The following is a 21,853-nucleotide window of genomic DNA, read 5'->3' as shown; positions in this document are numbered from 1 at the left end:
GGTAAAGCAAAGGCTAATGATGCTCCCACACTCTGCTTCCCGCAGGAGATGCTGAACATAAGCCATATATCTGTGGGGATGCAGATTCTGCCTCCACTGTTCTGGATGGGACCGAAGACTACCTCATTCTGGCCTGTGATGGCTTCTATGACACCGTGAACCCTGATGAGGCAGTGAAAGTTGTGTCCGACCACCTGAAAGAGAATAATGGAGACAGCAGCATGGTTGCCCACAAGTTAGTGGCATCAGCTCGTGATGCTGGGTCAAGTGATAACATCACGGTTATTGTGGTATTCCTGAGGGACATGAACAAAGCTGTAAATGTTAGTGAGGAATCAGATTGGACAGAGAACTCTTTTCAAGGAGGGCAAGAAGATGGTGGGGATGATAAGGAGAATCATGGAGAGTGCAAACGCCCTTGGCCTCAGCACCAGTGCTCAGCACCAGCCGATCTAGGCTATGATGGGCGTGTGGATTCATTCACTGATAGAACTAGTCTGAGCCCAGGGTCCCAAATCAACGTGCTGGAAGACCCAGGCTACCTAGATCTCACACAAATAGAAGCAAGCAAACCTCACAGTGCCCAGTTTTTGCCACCAGTTGAAATGTTTGGTCCTGGTGCACCAAAGAAAGCCAATCTTATTAATGAGTTAATGATGGAGAAAAAATCAGTTCAGTCATCATTGCCTGAATGGAGTGATGCTGGAGAGTTTCCCGCTGCTTTCAATTTGGGTTCAACAGGGGAGCAGATATACAGAATGGAGAGCTTGTCTCTTGTCTGTTCAGGGTTGGAAAATGAACAGTTCAAATTCCTGGGAAACAGAGTTTCTAGATTGTCTCATTTACGCCACCACTACTCAAAGAAGTGGCACAGATTCAGGTTTAATCCAAAGTTTTATTCATTTCTCTCTGCTCAAGAGCCTTCCCACAAAATAGGCACTAGCCTGTCCTCACTTACTGGAAGTGGGAAGAGAAATAGGATAAGAAGCTCTCTGCCATGGAGGCAAAATAGTTGGAAAGGGTACAGTGAAAACATGAGGAAGCTCAGAAAGACTCATGATATTCCATGCCCAGATCTTCCTTGGAGCTATAAAATAGAGTAATTTTTCTTTCAAGTAGGTTAGCTAGCTCTCCCCCAATAAAAACACCACTATCAGAGTAGAAACAAGGTAGACATTTCTAAATCATATGTGCTTCATTATGAATCCATGGATGGCTCAATTCTTCAATGTAAATAGATCTCTAGGAAACTCAAAGTACAGTGTTTTCAATCTAAAAAAAAGTATTGGCAGTTTCACTTGCAAAATTACACAACTGGTCCCTGTGATGTGTCTCGACACCTATATACAACCCCCTTCCCACCATCCCTTCATGTCACTAGTGGAGGCTTTTGAGTTAGTTATTTCAGTCAGGATATACAGTGTTGAAATCTCAATGTGGTTGAAATCTGGTCTGATGTGCCTAATATGTCTATGGAAAATTTAATGCTAAATTAAATTTGGTTGGGAAATGTCCCTCAAAATCCTGGGCACTATGAAGGAACCCCCTGCCCCCTAACCTTTTTGGGTAGGTAAAAGACTAAAAGCCATATGGATTTTAACTGACAATAATGAAAGTGGTAAATCAGTGTAAAAGTGTCATATTCTCAGACTTGTGAGGCGGTTTATAGTCAGAAAGATTTATGGATTTTTTTCCTGTAACATAAAAGACTATGAACTTTTTTTTAATTAAAAAATATTTCCTAGGGCTGTAGTTACTTGGGAGTTTCATAACCTGTTATGGTGCTTTTGGTGGAATTTTTATTATTTAGCATTTTAGGAGACCACTGTCAACTGGTTTTAATCTATGATGCTAATATGTTTTCCACTGTACCCTCATCTCAGGAATAAAACTGATTTAACGGAGATGATGTCAGGTACAAATACACTATAGAGTCAAAATGCCATTTACAAAGAAAATCAAAAGCATTTGTGTATTTTGACTTTTTTTAGTTCAGACAGCAAAGGCATGTAGCACTATAAAATAAAAAGTGATTTTAGAGAATGAGAAATGCTACTTTTATCTTCTCTAAAAGTATTTCCCCCAAGGGAGTGAAGTAATCGGCATGGAGGAGGCTGAAAGTATTGCCTAAAGTGAGCCCAGAAGCCACTGAGAATGCAGATGACTGACAGCCAGGTCTGTTTAGTTGTAACTGGAAGACACATCAGTGTCCTGCTTACATGTAGCTTCAGACCGCAGAGAAAGGACACGTGCTTCTCATTTCAATATTGTATCTGATATTTTGAAACTGTCTTTTTGCTACTTCTGCAGTTTCAAGCTAGAAGCATGTTGTCAACTAAAGACAACAAATAAACTATCAAGATTCATTCATTCAGTGAAGCAGCCTCTGATCCTCTGAGAGTCACAAATGTCTTGGTGTTACCCTGCCCTAGTCAACTGCAGACCAGCCCGGCCAATGCCCACGGGTGGCACCTCTGGAGTGCTCACTCACAAGGGTGAGTGCTCTCGCTAAGAAGTGTCCCCCACCTAATCATGTGTTTATAGGATAGGACACGCTCCCCAGGCCCATAACAGAACTAAAATCCCTGAATTTTAAAGACATAGATGACTGGCATATTTTGGGTACCAGTAGAGCTATATCAAGTAGACAAAAACAGTTTCACTTTAGCAATGATCACATTGTTAATCTACAGATTTTATTTTTAAAAATTTGGATGTAAGTAGAGACTTTCAGTATTTGTTTTCTCTTGATTTTGAAGTCATTTCTTCTTCTCCTCAAGTCTGTGACAAATGGTTGAAAAGGAGTCAACATGGCCCCAACTATAGCACTGGAACCTTCATCATTCTGAGGCTTTGCCCCACACATGGTCCTCACTCATAGCTGTCACTTTCTGAAGCCTAGATCTTGTTAACCCATCAGGTGTAGTGTCAGTTTCAAATCAAATTATCTAAGAAAACAAGAAAACAGAGGCAGCAGACTATTGGTACACATTATAGTCCAAAGTGCTTAGTGAAGTAAAAAAAAAAAGCTTTTTAAAATTTCTATTGTTGTCTATTGGTAATGCTTTTGATCAGAATAAAGAAGGTAAAGGGGAAAAGTTTCACATGCTAGGCTTTCTCAGTGGGGAAAAAAATGGCTGGGTAAAACTGGGACAAACACAGACCCATTTTTAAGGGTGTGGATTTTGTAGGTCCGACTACACAGCAGTGTTAACTCATTTCTCATGCCATTAGCTCTCTAGAAAATAAAGCAAAGTAGTTCTAGTGTGGTCGTTATAAACCAATATTGTAAAAAAATAGCAACTATTCATTTGTTCACAACATGCATATTTATAGAGTAGTTAGGTACCATTTGTAAGGTAAATCCTTTAAAATTCTATAATACATACTAAAATAGTGGTTATTGGTCTGATATATGCTGCTCTTGGTTCTACAAACTAGATAAAAAGCAGTGCTTTGTGAAATGCAGTGTTGTATCTTAACGCCACTGGTGATAGGAAGTAGTTCCCTTCAGTTCAAATCCTGTGCCCTTATTTGCTGCTTGCTGACGTAAGCAATAAGTAACCCTCTAACTAATGGTATCTACATATTTCTGTAACTTGTATTTAATGATGGTGTATCTGGTGATTGTAAAAATATTAGACAGATATAAAAGTATCTATATAATATATATAAACTGTTAATGCTGAGGTATAGTCTGTGAATTATGTGTTTTGTATTTTTATTCATTGTGTAATTTAGTGGTGGTGAAAGTTCTACACTCAATCCTTAAAGAGTGGCAGTATCACTTTTTCAATTTAACATGGTCTGCATCAATCTGTTTGCCTGCTAAACAAGTTTTGTTAGAATAGGAAATAGTAAAATAAATCCAAACAAGAGTGTAGTACTGGTTAGGGAAACAGACTTCAGGTCACCAACTGAAGTCATTACAAACTCCTTGTACATTCACTGTGAGTTTCAAAGGGACTCGGTCCCCAATTTAAAGGTTTCCTTTGTTCAATTTCTAGATGTGTACTTCTGAGGGATATGAGGTTAGGCAACATTACAGCAACACACACTGGGGCTACTAATCCCATTTAGGTCTGTTCTAAAGAGGATGGGTAGAAACTCTTATGTATATACCTTTTCTTTACCTAGAAGTGCCATCCATTGTCCTTGAATTATTATGATTAAAGTTACTGTTGCATTTAGGAGGCTCCTTGAAAGTAACACCTTTTCCAAGGACGATGGCAACAATGTCAATGTCAACACTGAGTCTAATTTTGACCACATTTATAGTGGTATAGTGTCAATACTGCATTTTCATGACAACCACACTCCACTGTTGAACACTGTGCCATGAGAAGTGCAACATCCAGTGGGCAGATGAAAATGATGCATGGCCAAGTTCAGTGTTTACAGATAAAACTGCTATGGTTCAAGTACTTCCTTCCCCATCAAATCCTTGCTAAGGCTTTGTGGGAAAATGATCTAAATTATTGTTTTAATTTTTAAACCTAATTTATTCACTCAGTGAACATTCTTAACTAAGCAAGGCTATAAAAGGGAATACTATAGTTTTGTCCATACTTTGATACCATTTTTCTTTGAATCGTACGTTAGCAAAAGAAATTTTTTTCACCTTTGAAAATCACGTGATGTTAAAGGACAAATGCCCACTCTTCTATTCTGATCTGCAAATAGCTTAAATGTCTCTTGCAAAACAAAGTAAGATACTGCCAGTATTATAACACAATGATTTTCCAGACAAATGGTATGGTGTTGAAAAACAATTGTTACTTCCCGTAGCAGCATTTTATCTTCTATTTTGAAGACTATTTATTGTACTAATTAGAAAACATGAAATAGGACAGGGAACTCCAGACTGACACAGCAGTTGTTTTTGAAAAGGAAATAAACTTTGATGAAGTAGATAATCCAGATACATCATTGTAAACTCTTACTCTAGGTGCTCTTTGGTGAGAGACAGGCTTTGTTCTCTTGTTCATAACATTTCTCTGCAAAGAATTCTCTATGGAGTGAAGCGAATGAAGTGAATTATTTCTTACCAAGTAAATTTATCAATTCACAGATCTGCTCTACAGCTCACTTTTGAGTTCAGTTGTAGTCATGAGTGATCCTTCATATTTTATTAAAACTGTTCATTCAGGTAAGAAGTATGTTGAAATTTTGCCAATTATCTTAATAAAACCTAGCAATTTAAAACCACTAGTCATTTGTCTTTTTATTTAAAGGAAAGGTAAGTTATTTAGTGTTTAAATTTGTGCAGATTCCTTCAGAACTGGGAAATAAAATCCTTGGATGGACGTTTTCTTAAGCTTGGAAGCTTGGAACATTTAAAAAGATTTGCTAAATGCTGCTGTAACATTATTTTACCCCAGAAGAGAGGTATTTAGCCTTATACATGTTCTCTTCATTAGCTGAAATGAGAGGAGAGGAGAGTGGTGTTAGAATCCTAAAAGAGAAGAGGAACTGGACCTGCCAAGGACTAAGCGGTGGGTCATCAAATCTCCCAACTACTTCATTCTTAGAACTCTGCATCTAACCAAGCTTTCCCCTTTCGCATAGCCTCTTTGAGTTTCAAGCTAGAAGAAAGTAAGGAAATAATCAGGTGAGCTGTGGTGGAAAGCCTCCCAAGGATTGCTGATGGGTGAGTAAAGGAGATAGAGTCAAAAAGGAGAATGTGGGGAAGGGAAGTCACTTACGACACCTGCATCTGAAGGGAGGGAACTGACCTTACAAACAAGTCGACCTTGTCAATACACTGCACTGTTCTCCTCCTCTCTACCAGTAAGGCCTTTACAATTAATTTTACATAGTTTCAAAAATCTTCAATTCCTAATTCCCTAAATTCATTTAGTCCTTGGCATGACTTTATATAGAACCAAATGAAGCAACAATTGAGGAAAAAATAAAAGGTGAAGTTTTGAAAGAATGACATATTTGAAGGGGTTTACTAAAGCAAGGAATGACAGAAAAAGAACATTTTGATTAATAAGTGTTACATTTGAAAAAATTCCCTAAAATATAGTATTACTTAGATCAAAAGGAACACCTCTTTCTGAAGCAGCAGCACACAGCAAGACAGAAGGGAACTACTAGGTACGGTAAAATCATTTGAACATCATAGAAAACCCAAGTTACCAAATTATCAGAAATGACTGTCTGTGCTGACAAGCTGCATAACTGAGCATTTCCCCCACACCCGCCCCCGGTTGCTGTCAGTGTGCATCATTTCCTTTCCTTTCCTTCTTTTGAGATGGAGTTTCATTCTGTCACCCAGGCTGAAGTGCAGTGATGTGATCTTGGCTCACCACAACCTCCGCCTCCCAGGTTCAAGCGATTTTCCTGCCTCAGTCTCCCAAGTATCTGGGATTACAGGCGCACACCACCACGCCTAGCTCATGGTAGAGACGGGGTTTTCACCATGTTGGCCAGGCTGGTGTCGAACTCCTGACTTCAGGTGATCCACCCTCCCACCTTGGCCTCCCAAAGTGCATCATTTTCTTTATCATTGCAAGGTTCCATCTGTTTTTTTTTTTTTTTTTTTTGAGACAAAAGTCCTGCTCTGTCACCCTGGCTAGAGTGCAGTGGTGCAATCTCAGCTCACTGCAACCTCTGCCTCCCAGGTTCAAGCAATTCTTGTGCCTCAGTCTCCCAAGATGCTGGGATTACAGGCGCGGGCTACCACGCCTGGCTTTTGTATTTTTAGTAGAGACCGGGTTTTGCCATGTTGGCCAGACTGGTCTTGAACACCTGACCTCAAGTGATCTGCCTGCCTTGGCCTCCCAAAGTGCTGGGATTTACAGGCGTGAGCCACCATGCCCGGCCCCATCTGTCATCTTAACAGCAATTAGTAAAGAACACTTTTTCTATTATGCTTTGGGGAACCTCCCTTTGCTTGGCCTAGGAATAACCTTATGGAAGATCCCTTATTTACATTTCAAATGTCACATTCTTTTTCTGAGAGCCCCAACTGTTGGCTTTAGGAAGAGGCGCTCTTCCCTGGGCAGTTGGTTGAGCCTGCCTCGCCTCTTATGCTGAGCTGTAGGATGCTGCCCCAGTCGTGCAACCTCCAGATGAGGGGTGTCCTCTCCTCATTGTGCAAACAAGGGCCCTCACACACAGGTTCTATTTGATTTTTATAATCTTGCTTTAGGACCAGGGAAACAAATGTGAAAAACTGTCAAGAATGATACACATTTGGAGAAGCCATTTTCCAAATGAGTAACTGGAGTTTAACTAAAGATGAAAAAGTTGTCCCTGCTAGTCATTACATTGAGTAGTATGACAGCTACAGGATTAGGGGTGGCCAGTTAAGCCAAATTGAATTGCTACGGGCTCACCAGGTCAAATGAAACCCAGTGGGAGGTGAGCCTATGGAGCAGTCTTTCCCAAATGCACACCAGGAGACACTGACTGACCTGAAGGTCTCGGGCAAGGACTGTGGCCAGCAGGGTCGGCAGAGCGGGGAGACTCCTGGTCAACATGCCAGCCAGAGAAAAGGATTTTAGAAAGAGAGCAGCCCGTACAGTTGATATCCCAAACTACACTGTGGTTAATCTTATCATCTGCTCTTAAGCATCCCTAGGCAGAGTTCTAAAACTTTTATAAATCTAGACTATGAAGGCATGTATTGGTAGATGTGAGAATGAGAGGTAGAATGAGGAGAAATCTAAAAATAGTACCACATAAAGATTCAAATGAATATGCAAAAAAGAAAATAGCTCTTGGGGTTTTCTATTTCCCAAATTTCTCTCATCACCTTTATAATTTAAACATTAAAAAATTTAGATAAAAAATTAAAAATGGCTCATGATTTTCTGAATTCTGATTTTAGAATTAATTACACTCATGTTTTACATTCAATAAAATGTGTATTTTACATATATATATATGTATATATATATATCACAGCACTTCCAGCTTCCACTCTGGGATGTAGGGGTAGAAGGAGCATTTCTTCCACTCTTACAATGCAAATAAGCCAGATGAACTATAAATTAGGACTTTTTTTCGAATCCATTGGAAAGTTGAGGTTGCAGAGTAACCAAATGGCCCCAAACGGAGAGGGGCAGTTGCCTGCAAGGGGAGAGAAGACATAAGCACTAGTTTCGGTAGGGTCATTGTAAACAGACACTGAAAAGAACAGCCTTCCTAAAAGTGATGATTAGTGAAGGCAGAATATGGGCTGCAAGAGTGTGAAGACTCAGGGGCCTGCAGAAACTGAGGGAGTCGCCCTATCTTCCAGGCTTTTTCTTCACAATCTCTACCAGGGGCTCTGAGAAAACACTGGAAAGAGCCCTAAGAAGTGTCAGCTGTGATGCACACACCCAGGGAAGTATACAGCGGCCTTGGTCATGGGTAAAGGAACTTACTCTACGCTTTCTCTCATCTCACAGAACAAAAGCATTCTATGAGGGAAAAGGGGCACAAATACTGTTGCCGTCTGGACACTGGTGAAAAGTCACTGTGGCAGAGGGAAGAAAAGCCCCATCCCTGAGGAGGGGGCAGAAATACCACTGGTGGTGATGGTGAGGACACACCTCATCTGGAGGATGCGTGGCTGGGGCAGTAATTAGCTGGGAGGGGGCAAGTAAACGGAGACCCTCCCAAACCTAAGGACACAGTGCCTAAAACTGCAACTTAATCCAAGAACACCAGCCCCTCCCCAGCCCCCGTTACACTTCAAGTAACAGCAGAGTATTTCCAGGAGGAGGACAGCAGAGCAACGGAGAGACAGCAGAGAGAGACCCTCTCAGAGACACAGCACAAAGCTTCTGAGCCTGGAAACTCAGGGTCAGAAACACAGTGCTCTGGTATCCAACCCCAATCAGAAATACAATGTATCATCACAGGAACTCAAGACCACTAAGGAAAATCACAGCAAATCCAATCTTGAACCGTGCACAACTCCTAACTACTATTAGGTTGGCACAAAAGTAATTTTGGTTCTTGCCATTAAAAAATGCAAAAACCGCAATTACTTTTCCACCAGCCATAATACACTAATTCAACCTCTGCAACAAAGATCTTAGCAGCAGGAAAGGCCTCCTCATTTTCAGGTGTAGACACTATTCACCAAAGTATCTTGTCCTATGTGAGATGTGTCGCTTTTAACAAAATATATAGAGCTATATGAAAAGCCACGAAGAAAACATTCTGAAGACATGAAACAATCATCAGAACCAGACTCAGGTAACAGATTTTGGAAGTGAGAGAGAACTTTAAAAAATTAAGGTTTAGGCCGGGCGCGGTGGCTCAAGCCTGTAATCCCAGCACTTTGGGAGGCCGAGACAGGCGGATCACGAGGTCAGGAGATCGAGACCATCCTGGCTGACACGGTGAAACCCCGTCTCTACTAAAAAATACAAAAAACTAGCCGGGCGAGGTGGCGGGCGCCTGTAGTCCCAGCTACTCGGGAGGCTGAGGCAGGAGAATGGCATGAACCCGGGAGGCGGAGCTTGCAGTGAGCTGAGATCTGGCCACTGCACTCCAGCCTGGGCCACAGAGCGAGACTCTGTCTCAAAAAAAAAAAAAAAAAAAAAAATTAAGGTTTTGGGAGGCCAAGGCAGGAGGATCACCTGAGGTCTGGAGTTCAAGTCCAGCCTGGTCAACATGGCGAAACCCCATCTTTACTGAAAATACAAAAATTAGCCAGGTGTGGTGGTGCAAGCCTGTAGTCCCAGCTATTTGGGAGGCTGAGGCAGGAGAATCGCTTGAACCCAGAAGATGGAGGTTGCAGTGAGCCAACATCGCACCACTGCACTCCAGCCTGGGTGACAGAGCGAGACTCTCTCTCAAAAAAAAAAAAAAAAAAGTTAATATGTCAAGAAAAATGGTGGATACTATGCAAGATCATATGGGTGATTACAGCAAAGCGATGGAACCTATAATTAAATAATAATAGAAACGTAAGACATGAAAAATACCACAACAGAGATGATGAATGCTTTTAGTTGGCTAATCAGTAGGCTCTAAACTGCTGAAAAGAAAATCAGTAAAACTTGAAGATAAGTTAACAAAAATTACCTTAACTGAAACACAACAGAAAAAAATGAAGGAAAAATAAAATCAACCCAGAATATAACATCCAAAAGCTGTGGGACAGTATCTGTGTAAAATATGCACAATTAGAATCCTAGAAGGAGAAGAGAAAGATAATGCCTCAGTCTCCCAACTAGTTAGGATTACAGGCATGCACCACCACGCCTGGCTAATTTTGGGCAGAAGATAATGAGCAGAAGAAATATTTGAAGAAATAATGGCTTAGAGTTTTCCAAAATTAATGACAGACACAAAACCACAGATACAAGAAACTCAGAGAACACCAAGCAAAGCTAGGCGAGGTGGGTCACACCTATAATCCCAGCACTTTGCTTGGCTGAGGTGGAAGGATAGCTTAAACTTAGGAGTTCAAGACCAGCATGGGCAATGCAGTGAGACTCTCTCTGAAAAAAAAAAAAATTAGCTGGACATGGTGTGTGGCTTGCAGTCCCAGCTACTCGGGAGGCTGAGGTGGGAGGATTGCTTGAGACCAGGAGGGTTGAGGATGCAGTGAGCTGTGATTGTGCCACTGCTCTCCAGCCTGGGTGACAGAGCAAGACCTTGTCTCAAAAAAAAAAAAAAAAAAAAAAAAAGGGCTAGGCATAGTAGCTCACACCTGTAATCCTAGCACTTTAGGAGGCCGAGGCAAGTGGATCACTAGAGGCCAGGAGTTTGAAACCAGCTTGGGCAACATGGAGAAACCCTGTCTCTACTAAAAATACAAAAATTAGCTAAGCATGGTGGTGCACGCCTGTAATCCCAGCTACTAGGGAGGTTGAGGCACAAGAATCGTGTGAACCTGAGGCACAAGTTCGCAGTGAGCTGAGATCGAGCCACTGCACTCCAGCCCAGGTGACAGAGCAGGACTCTGTCTCAAAAGAAAAAACAAAATCAAGACCGGGCCTGGTGGCTCACGCCTGTAATCCCAGCATTTTGGGAGGCTGAGGCCGGCGGATCACAAGGTCAGGAGTTCGAGACCAACCTGACCAACATGGTGAAATCCTTTCTCTACTAAAAATACAAAAAATTTGTGAGCGTGGGGGCGCATGCCTGTAATCCCAGCTACTCAGGTGGCTGAGGCAGGAGAATCACTTGAACCTGGGAGGCAGACGTTGCAGTGAGCCGAGATTGCGCCACTGCACTCCAGCCTGGGCAACAGAGCGAAACTCTGTCTCAAAAAAAAAAAAAGAAAAAAAATCAGACCACACCAAGCAAGGTAAATACCAACCACACCACACCTAAGAAAAAGAAGTTTCCTGGCCAGGCGTGGTGGCTCACAGCTGTAATCCCAGCACTTTGGGAGGCTGAGGCGGGCAGATCACTTGAGGTTAGGAGTTCAAGATCAGCCTAACACGTTGAAACCCCATTTCTGCTAAAAATAAAGATGAGCTGGGTGTGGTGGCGCACGCCTGTAATCCCAGCTACTTGGAAGGCTGAGGTAGAAGAATCACTTGCACCCGGGACGCGGAGGTTGCAGTGAGCTGAGATCACGCTATTGCACTCCAGCTTGAGCAACAAGAGCAAAACTCTGTCTCAAAAAAAGAAAAAAGTTTCCTTCTAGTTGGTTACACTGGTGAATTCTACTAAACAGTTAAAGAATAAGGCCAGGCACGGTGGCTCATGCCTATAATCCCAGCAACTTGGGAGGCCAAGGTGGGTGGATCACCTGAGGTCAGGAGTTCAAGACCAGCCTGGCCAACATGGTGAAACCTTGTCTCTACTAAAAATACAAAAATTAGCTGGATGTGGTGGCAGGTGCCTGTAATCCCAGCTACTTGGGATGCTGAGACAGGAGAATCGCTTGAACCTGGGAGGTGGAGGTTGCAGTGAGCTGAGATAAAAAAAAATAATAATAAAAAATAACACCAAATCTATGCCTTCTTTTCCAGAAAACAACAGAACACTCACTTTATGAGGTCAGCATTACTCTGACACCAAATCAGATGAAGACAGAAAATTTCAGACCAGTATCGCTCTGAATATAGATGGAAAAGTTCTAGGCAAAATATTAGCAAAACAAATACCATTACACACCTATTAGAATGGCTAAAAAATAGCTGGTTAGCTCAGTTGGTTAGAAGAGAAACCAAAACGAATGGCTAGAAAACTTCTGGCAGTGCCAAATGTTTGTGAGATGCAACTGGTACTTTCATGTGCTACTGATGGGAATGCAGAATGGTATGTCACTGTGGAGACTGGGCAGCGCCTCAGTAAAGACTCTACTTACCATATGACTCAGTGCAATGAGTGCTGATACCAACTACGCGGAGTTCGGTCAAACTATACAGGTTATGGGCAAAGTTTTCCACAAGACTGCCCTCATTCCAGACACTAGCTCCAAGTTCCGGGATCCTGAGGCGACCCTCACTTTTGACCAGCTGATTACAAATTTGGGCATTTTTGCTATCCTACTCAGGTTTGATAATTGACTAGAACAACTCACAGAACTCAGAAATGCACTTATGATCAGAGTTTCATTATGACAAAAGGTTACAAATAAGCCAGCTAAAGGGAGAAATACATAGGGTGAGGCCTGGGAGAGTCCCAAATGTGAAGGCCCCTTGACTTCAGGACAACTTACTCTCCAGGCACACTGATACATTTCCCTGGTTGACAGTGCTCTGTACTTACGTATTTTATAAAAATATGTAAGAGTTTCCCTCTTACTTAGAATGCCTTTCTCTGACAGAAGCCTAGCTCTCATTAGCTATGATATATGTATGTATTTGTTCAACCCTAATATACAAGTAGCTTGTATAAATAAGAGGGAAACTCACTCAAGCTTTAGTGTCCAGTTTTTTTTTTTTGTTTTGAGATGGAGTTTCACTCCTTTTGCCCAGGCTGGAGTGCAATGGCACGATCTCGGTTCACGGCAACTTCTGTCTACCAGGTTCAAGTGATTTTTCTGCCTCAGTCTCGCAAGTAGTTGGGATTACAGGCATGCACCACCACACCCAGCTAATTTTGTATTTTTTGTAAAGATGGGGTTTCTCCATTTTGGTCAGGTTGGTCTCAAACTCCCGACCTCAGGTAATCCGCCTGCCTTGGCCTCCTGAAGTGCTGGGATTACAGGCGTGGCCCCCGTGCCTGGTAAGTATCCAGATTTTTACTGGAACTTCCTTATGTAGGTGTAACCATCACTGGCAGTGAGTCGGACTGGACTATCACATGGTTCAGAGCCCAGCTCTCTAATGACACTCACAGCATTTCTGGTGTAGCCAGCCCCAATCCTGGGTCATCTCATTAACATAAACTAGCAAGCGCCACCATAAATAACTCTTATCACTTGGGGAATGCCAAGGATTTAGAGGGCACTTCCCAGGAACTAGGACAAAGGCCAGATTCTCTATTACATACCCAGCAATCCCGCCCCTAGGCATGTATGGTTTGGCTGTGTCCCCACCCAAATCTCATCTTGAATTCCCACGTATCGTGGGAGGGACCCAGTGGGAGGTAAATGAATCACGGGGGCAAGACTCTCCTGTGCTGTTCTCATGATACTGAATGTCTCATGAGATCTGATGGTTTTATAAGGCGGAGTTTCCCTGCACAAGCTCTCTTGTCTGCCACCATGTGAGATGTGCCTTTTACCTTTTGCCATGATTGTGAGGCCTCCCCAGCCACGTGGAACTGTAAGTCCAATAAACCTCTTTTGTAAAATGCCCAGTCTCGAGTATGTCTTTATCAGCAGCATGAAAACAGAATACAGCATGTAACACTAGAGAATAAAAGCTTACACTCACACAAAAACCTGTACCCAAATGTTTACAAGAGTCTAATCATCCTGAACTAGAAATAACCCAAATGGGCAAATGAATAAACAGTGGTGTATCCACACAGTGGACTACTACTACTCAGCAATGAAAAAGAATGAAGTGCTGATTCACACAAGACGAGTGAAACTTAACTGCACTTTGCGAAGCAAGAGGCCAAACTGTGATCCCATTTACATGACTCTGTGGAAAAGCAAAAACTAAAGGGGCAGAGAACAGATCAGATCAGATCAGTGGTAGCCAGGAGCTGCGGGGGAGGGAGGTGGTTACCTGTAAAGGGCCAGCACAGGGGAATTTTGGGGGTGACTGAAATGTTCTGTATAGTATTGTGGTGGCGAATACATGACATTTGTTGAAACCCACAGAACTGTATGCCAGAAAGACTGAATTTTAATGTATGTAAATTTACAAATTAACCAGGATATGTGGGGGAGGACAGAATGTAGACCATAACAGATGAACCTAACTGTTACACCAACGAGGCACAATATCACAATGAAGGGAATGGGAAAGAAAAGAATTAAAATGTAATTTTGAATCTAAGGACCTAAATATCTTTGAAAAAAATGTTATGACACGATACTGAAAAGCTAAAGACTAAAAGAACTGTATACAAGCACTGTATTTTAGGTGGTAAATTTGTTTTTTGTAGGGCACAGCCTGGAATCCACAGGAGGCCAACAGTTCTGAAGCTACTTGTATATTCGAGTTGAGCAAGTGCATACATGCATCATAGCTAATGAGAGCTAGGCTCCTGTCAGAGAAAGGCATTCTAAATAAGAGGGAAGACCAGAATGAGGCCTCTGGAGTTGAACTGTTACCAGTGTAGACTCACAGTCATAGTGACACACACACACAGATATGTACAGAAATACATATAAATGTGTGTATTTGCATGAGTAACTATACAGTTGGCCCTCTATATCTTTGCCTTCTGCATCCATGGAGTCAACCAACAATGGACAGAATTTATTTTTAAAAAAATAGCACAACAATAATTTACATTGTATTTATTTACATTGTATTAGGTATTATAGGTAATCCAGAGATGATTTAGTGTATCTGGGATATCAGGTGTGGTGGCTCACACCTGTAGTCCCAGCTACCTGACAGGCTGAGGTGGGAGGATTGCTTTAGCCCAAGAGTTCATTGCTGCAGTGAGCTATGCACAGCTGCACCCCAGCCTGGGCAACAGAATGAGACCCTGTCTCAAAACCAAAACAAAGTATCCAGGAGGATGTGCATAGGTTATATGCAAACACTATGCCATTTTATACAAGGGACTTAAGCATCTGTGGACTTTGGTATCCACAGAGGGTCTTGGAACCAATTCCTCACAGATACTGAGGAACAGCTGTCTATATGCATTTTCTTTCTTTTTTTTTTTTTTCTTTTTTGAGATGGAGTTTTGCTCTTGTTGCCCAGGCTGAAGTGCAATGCAAGATCTCGGCTTACCGTAACCTCCACCTCCCAGGTTCAAGCAATTCTGTCTCAACCTCCTGAGTAGCTGCGTTTACAGGCACGCGCCACCACATCTGGCTAATTTTGTATTTTTAGTAGAGATGGGGTTTCTCCATGTTGGTCAGGCTGGTCTTGAACTCCTGACCTCAGGTGATCCACCTGTCTTGGCCTCCCTGAGTACTGGGGTTAGAGGCATGAGTTGCTGTGCCCAGTCATACATATTCTCTTTTTTGAGACAGGGTCTCACTCTGTCACACAGGCTGAAGCGCAGTGGCACGATCTTGGCTCACTGCAATCTCTACCTCCCAAGCTCAAGTGATCCTCCTACCTCAGCCTCCCAAGTAGCCGGGACCACAGGTGCGCACCACTACACCCAGCCAATTTACATTTTCTATGTATCCACTGAGTGGGACTAGAAGCAGTGACAGTCTAATAATAATAAATACGTGGCATCCAAATCTTTGTCTCTAAATAGCATTCTCCAATAATAAGAACCATGGTTCTCCAGGAAGTGGTTAATTCCATGGCTAGGGTAGGTATCTTGTGATGTCAGAAAGCAAAGAAATGCTTAAAAACAACAACAACAAGAATGAGACATATGAAAAGGGCACAGGAGCCAATCTGGAAGAGTTTCCAATGGCTGAAACCAGAACAAGCCAAGCTACAAAATATTAACTCAAAAACAAAATAAATATCCATCATATATAGATATATAAAGTAGCTGATATAAATAAGTAGCTGAAATTACAAAAACGGGGAAGAAAGGACTTGTCCTTACAGCATTCTAACAAAAAACATAGAAGAAATTAAGGAATTAGAAAATTACCATTAAAACATTACAGTAACCATTTCCATATGCAAGATCAACTACTAGGTGCTAAAATTAGTAAGTGAGAGTTTTGGCCGGGTGCCGGGCGCAGTGGCACATGCCTGTATCACAGCACTTTGGGAGGCTGAGGTGGGAGGGTCGCTTGAGCCCAAGAGCTCAAGAACCCCATCTCTACAAAAAACACAAAAATTCTCCCGGTGTGACTGCGCATGCCTGTAGTCCCAGCTACTCAGGAGGCTGAAGTGGGAGGATCGCTTAAGCCCAGGGGTTTGAGGCTTAGTGAGCCGACATCGCACCACCACAGAATAGGTAACAAAGCCAGACTCTGTCTTCCAAAAAAAAAAAAAAAAAAGTTTAATAGAAACAAGGTATCTGCATAGTTTCAAAGTATCTGCCCCAAATATTTAGTAATTACAAAGGGGTAAAAACGTAAATCTATAGTAAGAAATCCTCACAAAGGCTGGGCACGGTGGCTCACGCTTGTAATCCCAGCACTTTGGGAGGCCAAGGTGGGCGGATCACAAGGTCAGGAGATTGAGACCATCCTGACAAACATGGTGAAACCCCATCTCTACTAAAAATACAAAAAAAATTAGCCAGGAGTGGTGGCGGGCGCCTGTAGTCCCAGCTACTCGGGAGGCTGAGGCAGGAGAATGGTGTGAACCTGGGAGGCAGAGCTTGCAGTGAGCTGAGATCCGGCCACTGCACTCCAGCCTGGGCGACAGAGCAAGACTCCTTCTCAAAAAAAAAAAAAAAGAAATCCTCACAAACACCACCTTAACCAAGTAATCTCACCGTTTAGTTCACCAATAAAAAATATCAACATCAGGGCTGGGCACAGTGGCTCATGCCTCTAATCTAGCACTTTGGGAGGCCAAGGCAAGTGGATCACTTGAGGTCAGAGTTCGCGACCAGCCTGGCCAACATGGTGAAACTCCGTCTCTACTAAAACACAAAAATTAGCCGCGGCCGGGCGCGGTGGCTCAAGCCTGTAATCCCAGCACTTTGGGAGGCCGAGACGGGCGGATCACGAGGTCAGGAGATCGAGACCATCCTGGCTAACACGGTGAAACCCCGTCTCTACTAAAAATACAAGAAAAATTAGCCGGGCGAGGTGGCGGGCGCCTGTAGTCCCAGCTACTCGGGAGGCTGAGGCAGGAGAATGGTGTGAACCCGGGGAGGCGGAGCTTGCAGTGAGCCGAGATCGCGCCACTGCACTCCAGCCTGGGGCACAGAGCAAGACTCCGTCTCAAAAAAAAAAAAAAAAAAATTAGCCGGGCGTGGTGGTGCGTGCCTGTAATTCCAGCTACTTGGGAGGCTGAGGCAGGAGAATGAATTGAATCAGGGAGGCAGAGGTTGCTGTGAGTCGAGATCATGCCACTGCACTCCAGCCTGGCCGACACAGTGAGACCCTATCTCAAAAAAAAAAAACAACAAAAAACAAAAACCAACATATCAACATCAGGCCAGGAGCACACCTGCAATCTAGCCTGCAATCAACCTAGCACTTTGGGAGGCTGAGGCAGGGGGATCGTTTTGAGCTCAGGAGTTGGAGACCAGCCTGGGCAACATGGTGAAACCCCATCTCCACAAAAAATAGGAAAATTAGCCAGGTGTGGTGGTGGACACCTATAGTCCCAGCTACTCAGGAGGCTTAGGTGGGAGGATCACTTGAGCCTGGGAAGCAGAGGCTGCAGTGAGCCAAGCTGGTGCCACTGCATTATAGCCTGAGTGACACAGTGAGACTCCATCAAAAAAAAAAAAAATATATATATATGTATATTGATATATCAACATCATATCCCCCCTGATGTGATGCACTGAGAAGGGCCTTCTCAATAATGCATAACCTCAATTTAATATAAGAAAGCATCTGACAAACCCAAATAAGAAGAACATTTAAGAAAATAACACATCCTCTTCAAAAATATCAAGGTCATGAAAGCAAGGAAAGGCGGAGGAGCTGTCACATACTGAAGGATCCCAAGGAAACATGGCAACAAAATACAACGTGGGATCCTAGACCGGATCCTAGAACAGAAAAAGAACATTTGTGAAATAATGGTGGAATCTGAACAAATTCTGTAATTTGGTTAACAATATTATAACCAGGATTAACTTCTTAGTTTCGATCACCATTCTGTAATTATGTAAGGCATTAACAAAAGGAGAAGCTGGGCAGAGGGTATATGGAAACTCTTGTACAATTTTTGCAACTCTTTTACAAATCTAAAATTATCTCAAAATTAAAAGCTAAAAACAAAGAATAATCTTTAGGTTTTAAATTATTTGGTATCAGAATGTTGGGTTTGGTGCAAGCGAGATAAAGTGGAAAAGGCACTAGACCAGCAGTTCACCCCATCCCTGCCAGTGGTATTGAACCTTAAGAGAATCATACAACCTCCCCGAAACTCAGGCTCCACGGCCAAACAGGTTTGATATACAACTCATCTACCTCAAAAGTTACTTAAGGATCAATGACACAAGTAGTTAAAGTTGTCCAGAAAGGACATGTTCATGGACAACACAAGCATTAATATATCTCTAGCCCTAAGAGAAAACTCTATTCAGGAGAGATTTTCCAGGAATGAACTTGAGATAAAACACTAAATACAGAAGCAAGGTAACAGTAGACAGTTCTTCGGCAAAAAAGGAAAGGTTACAAAATTAAAAATAAAAAAACATGCTGAGGGCTCTATCAGGGTACAGAAAGAGCAAAAAAGTAGGACAAGCAGAGAGTGGAGTAACTGGTTCTTTTCCTGTGCCTTTTCCTTCCCTCTCTGCTACCTAAATGTTAGCACAGCAAACTACATCAAGCAAGAGAGGAAACAGCGGTGTTCCCGGCATCACCGAGGAACTCGGAGCAGCCTTAGTATATAAGACAGCTGGGCAACGAGAGAGAAACTACTGTCCTGTCCTAAAGCGAACAGGTCTGAACTAAAAGCTATCATCTCTGAAGAAACCTTTTAGTCTTTCAGGTTTATTCTAATTTTAGAATGACTGGGATGGATGCTAGGCATCACTCCTCACCATGAGACTAAACACAAAACAAACTAATCAAATGTTTGGATCTTCTCTACACTACTAAACAGCCACAGTCAATGAGTAGAAAAAAGGGGTTTCTGGTCCCAATTTAATAAATAGCAGAGGCATATTTTCTCAAGTTGATTTTATTAACAAAAAGTGCAAACTATTTTGAACAAAAGTAAACTATGAGTCACAGCATTCAGCAAGACATAAGACACGGAATAGTGAACAATATTCACTAAGTAAAATACAGCAGATGAGAGTTGCCCACATGTATATTTAATTATTCATGCTTTTTCAATAGTCTCTTAGTCAACTTTCAGTGTAATTTTCACAAATATATAGCAACTCAAACACAAATGCAGGAGCACAATGGCAAAGTGTGGCAACTGTTTTGGGCTAATTATGAGTACGAAAGAAAACCTTATACCACAGTTTCACATTCATGTAAGCCACTGTGCAACATGAATGAGTCTTTAAAGGTGCTGACACTGAAATCAATGTACAACTAATGAAAATAAAGAAGGGGGCTTTAAAATATTTGCTGCACTATAGTCGTATGGTAAGAGGCAGAAAAAATGAAAGGATTTTAAATAATCTTACATGTGTCTACAGGTCCAGGAACGTTAACGAATCCAGGTGAACTTAATTCATTTAAAATTACATGTGCAGAAGTCACACAACAGAAAGATTCCATGCCATTAAACAGTGTGCCTGTGCCTGTGCCTGAACAAGTGAGAGAAGATACACACTCCAAAAAGGAGATTCAGTCTAGTGTTACTTCAGTTATTCACATAAAGTGTCTACAGGGCAGAATCTCTTCATAAGCAACTGTTCTGTTCACTAATCTACAGGAACTAATGAAACTGTAATGAAACTGTAATTAAAATCCCAAATATAAAGGTGATTATTTCAACACAACTAAGCTCTAGCCAAAGACAGAAGAGCACCAATGCCAGGCAGGTTACTGACGGCATGCAGGGCCTAGAGGTACATTTTCTGGCAGTTAATCAGCCTTCTGCTGTAATAGACAAACTGCCTTTTGTGAATGTACAAATTTGCTAAATTAATAGAGAACTACATTGCTATTTCTTCACATTACAAAGAACTCTTCCCATACTGTTTTTGCCATGTGCTACTGCTATCTTAGACTAAACTGTGCCACCTTCCAACAGTTTCCAAATTACTATTTCAGGTCGAGATAATGAAAAAATAAGACCAAATCTGATTATCTGACTGATGACAAATTTGAGCACCAACTACAGCAAAATTCAGGGTCAAGGTAGCTTGCAAGTCAGTTCTCTTGATTTGGCAATTACCTTCCACTGTTTTCATCTGGATTGAAGCTGAGATCTTCAGGGCCTATTTGTTCACCATCAGGAAAACTGGAATGTGTATCTATGATTGAAAAATAGATAAATAAACCATTTTAAATTTAAAAGCATATAATATAACAAGGGGAGTATTTTCCTTCTCAAGTCTTTAAATGATCTTACCAAATACGTTATTTAAGCAATAAAGATGTGCTGAGTTGTGAACAAATCTCTGTCTTCAGAGAATTTGTGATCTGAGTCAGGTATAATCAAACACAAAGGAAAAACAAAGGAGAAAAAACAAAATGTGTAATAGACCCACAATTAAAAGATGACAGGAATTGTCTCATTTTGTCCTCCTGGGACAATCTGGGGAGTTTAAGAAGGGAACAAGAAGCAATGATGTATATTCTCAAGATTCAAGACCTTATAAACATAAAACATATTTCAAAGCCAATTAAACTATGCATGCAAATATCACTACAAAACCACCAGCACTCCAAATAACTGGTTCTGTATTGAAACATATTCCAAACATATTCTGTATTAAAACATATTCCAAATGCTTGGTTCTGTATTGAAAAAGATACCAGAACAGCAGGAAAATATGTAAAATATAAAGCAGACAATTAGCAAAGGCTTGACAATGTTGTCACTCCAGGATATCTTGCAGAGGAATGCTCAGATTGATTATTAAGGCCTCTGGGTAACTTTAAATGTGTATTTCTCTAACTTGACAGGATATCATTTTCTTGATTAATCCGTATTCCAGAAAACTGCTTCACAGCAGAATGCGTACGGTATATCCACATGACAGAATATTAGGTTGCCATAAAAAATGAAGTTTATGAAATTTTAAATAACATACAAATATATTTAAGTGAAAAAAGCAGAATACAACACTATTTATAAAATATTTAGGTAGGGCTGGCACAGTAGCTCACACCTGTAATCCCAGCACTTTGGGAGGCAGAGGTGGGCAGATCACCTGAGGTCAGGAGTTCGAGACCAGGCTGGCCAACATGGCAAAACCCTGTCTCTACTAAAAATTACAAAAACTAGCTGGATGTGGTAGCACGTGCCTGTAGTCCCAGCTACTCAGGAGGCTGAGGTGGGAGAATTGCTTGAACCTGGGAGGTAGAAGTTGCAGTGAGTTAAGATCGTGCCACTGCACTTCAGCCTGGGAGACAAAGCAAGACTCTATCAAAAAAAAAAAAAAGAAGAAGAAATGCAAATAAGAACAGAAGAAAACAAGGTAAAATATTAACATTAGGTTTCTCTTGTTGAGTTTTTTCCTAATAACTTTTTTGGAGGTAGGAGGGAATAAAAATTGATTTCACAATCTGCATGTATTTCTTTTTTTTTTTTTTTTTTTTTTTTTTTTTTTACTTATGGTGGTTCTC

The 21,853-nt window shown here is 41.7% G+C and overlaps 2 protein-coding genes across 11 annotated transcripts in view; one reads left to right on the top strand and one right to left on the bottom strand.

The window, feature by feature from the left end:
* The window catches only part of PPM1E (protein phosphatase, Mg2+/Mn2+ dependent 1E), a 227,425-nt gene extending 226,116 nt beyond the window's left edge, over nt 1-1,309 (top strand). The window contains exon 7 of the mRNA XM_025362817.1: nt 46-1,309. Within this exon, the coding sequence (XP_025218602.1) occupies nt 46-1,103 (1,058 nt within the window). The 3' untranslated portion in view covers nt 1,104-1,309. The remainder of the gene's footprint in view (nt 1-45) is intronic.
* Nucleotides 1,310-2,674: 1,365 nt separating this feature from the next.
* TRIM37 (tripartite motif containing 37) overlaps nt 2,675-21,853 on the bottom strand; it is a 127,737-nt gene continuing 108,558 nt past the window's right edge. For 5 of the 10 annotated variants that reach the window (XM_025363354.1, XM_025363346.1, XM_025363348.1 and 2 more), the window contains one exon: nt 19,270-20,535. In XM_025363354.1, coding sequence (XP_025219139.1) covers nt 20,453-20,535 — 83 coding nt within the window. In that variant the 3' untranslated portion in view covers nt 19,270-20,452. Of the gene's footprint in view, nt 2,949-19,262; nt 20,536-21,853 lie in introns of those variants that run through there. The other 5 variants (XM_025363344.1, XM_025363347.1, XM_025363351.1 and 2 more) reach the window with 2 other exon arrangements.

Source organism: Theropithecus gelada, chromosome 16 (genome assembly GCF_003255815.1).
Source record: "Theropithecus gelada isolate Dixy chromosome 16, Tgel_1.0, whole genome shotgun sequence".
Classification (NCBI taxonomy): domain Eukaryota; kingdom Metazoa; phylum Chordata; class Mammalia; order Primates; family Cercopithecidae; genus Theropithecus; species Theropithecus gelada.
This window is presented reverse-complemented; position numbering and strand designations above follow the sequence as displayed.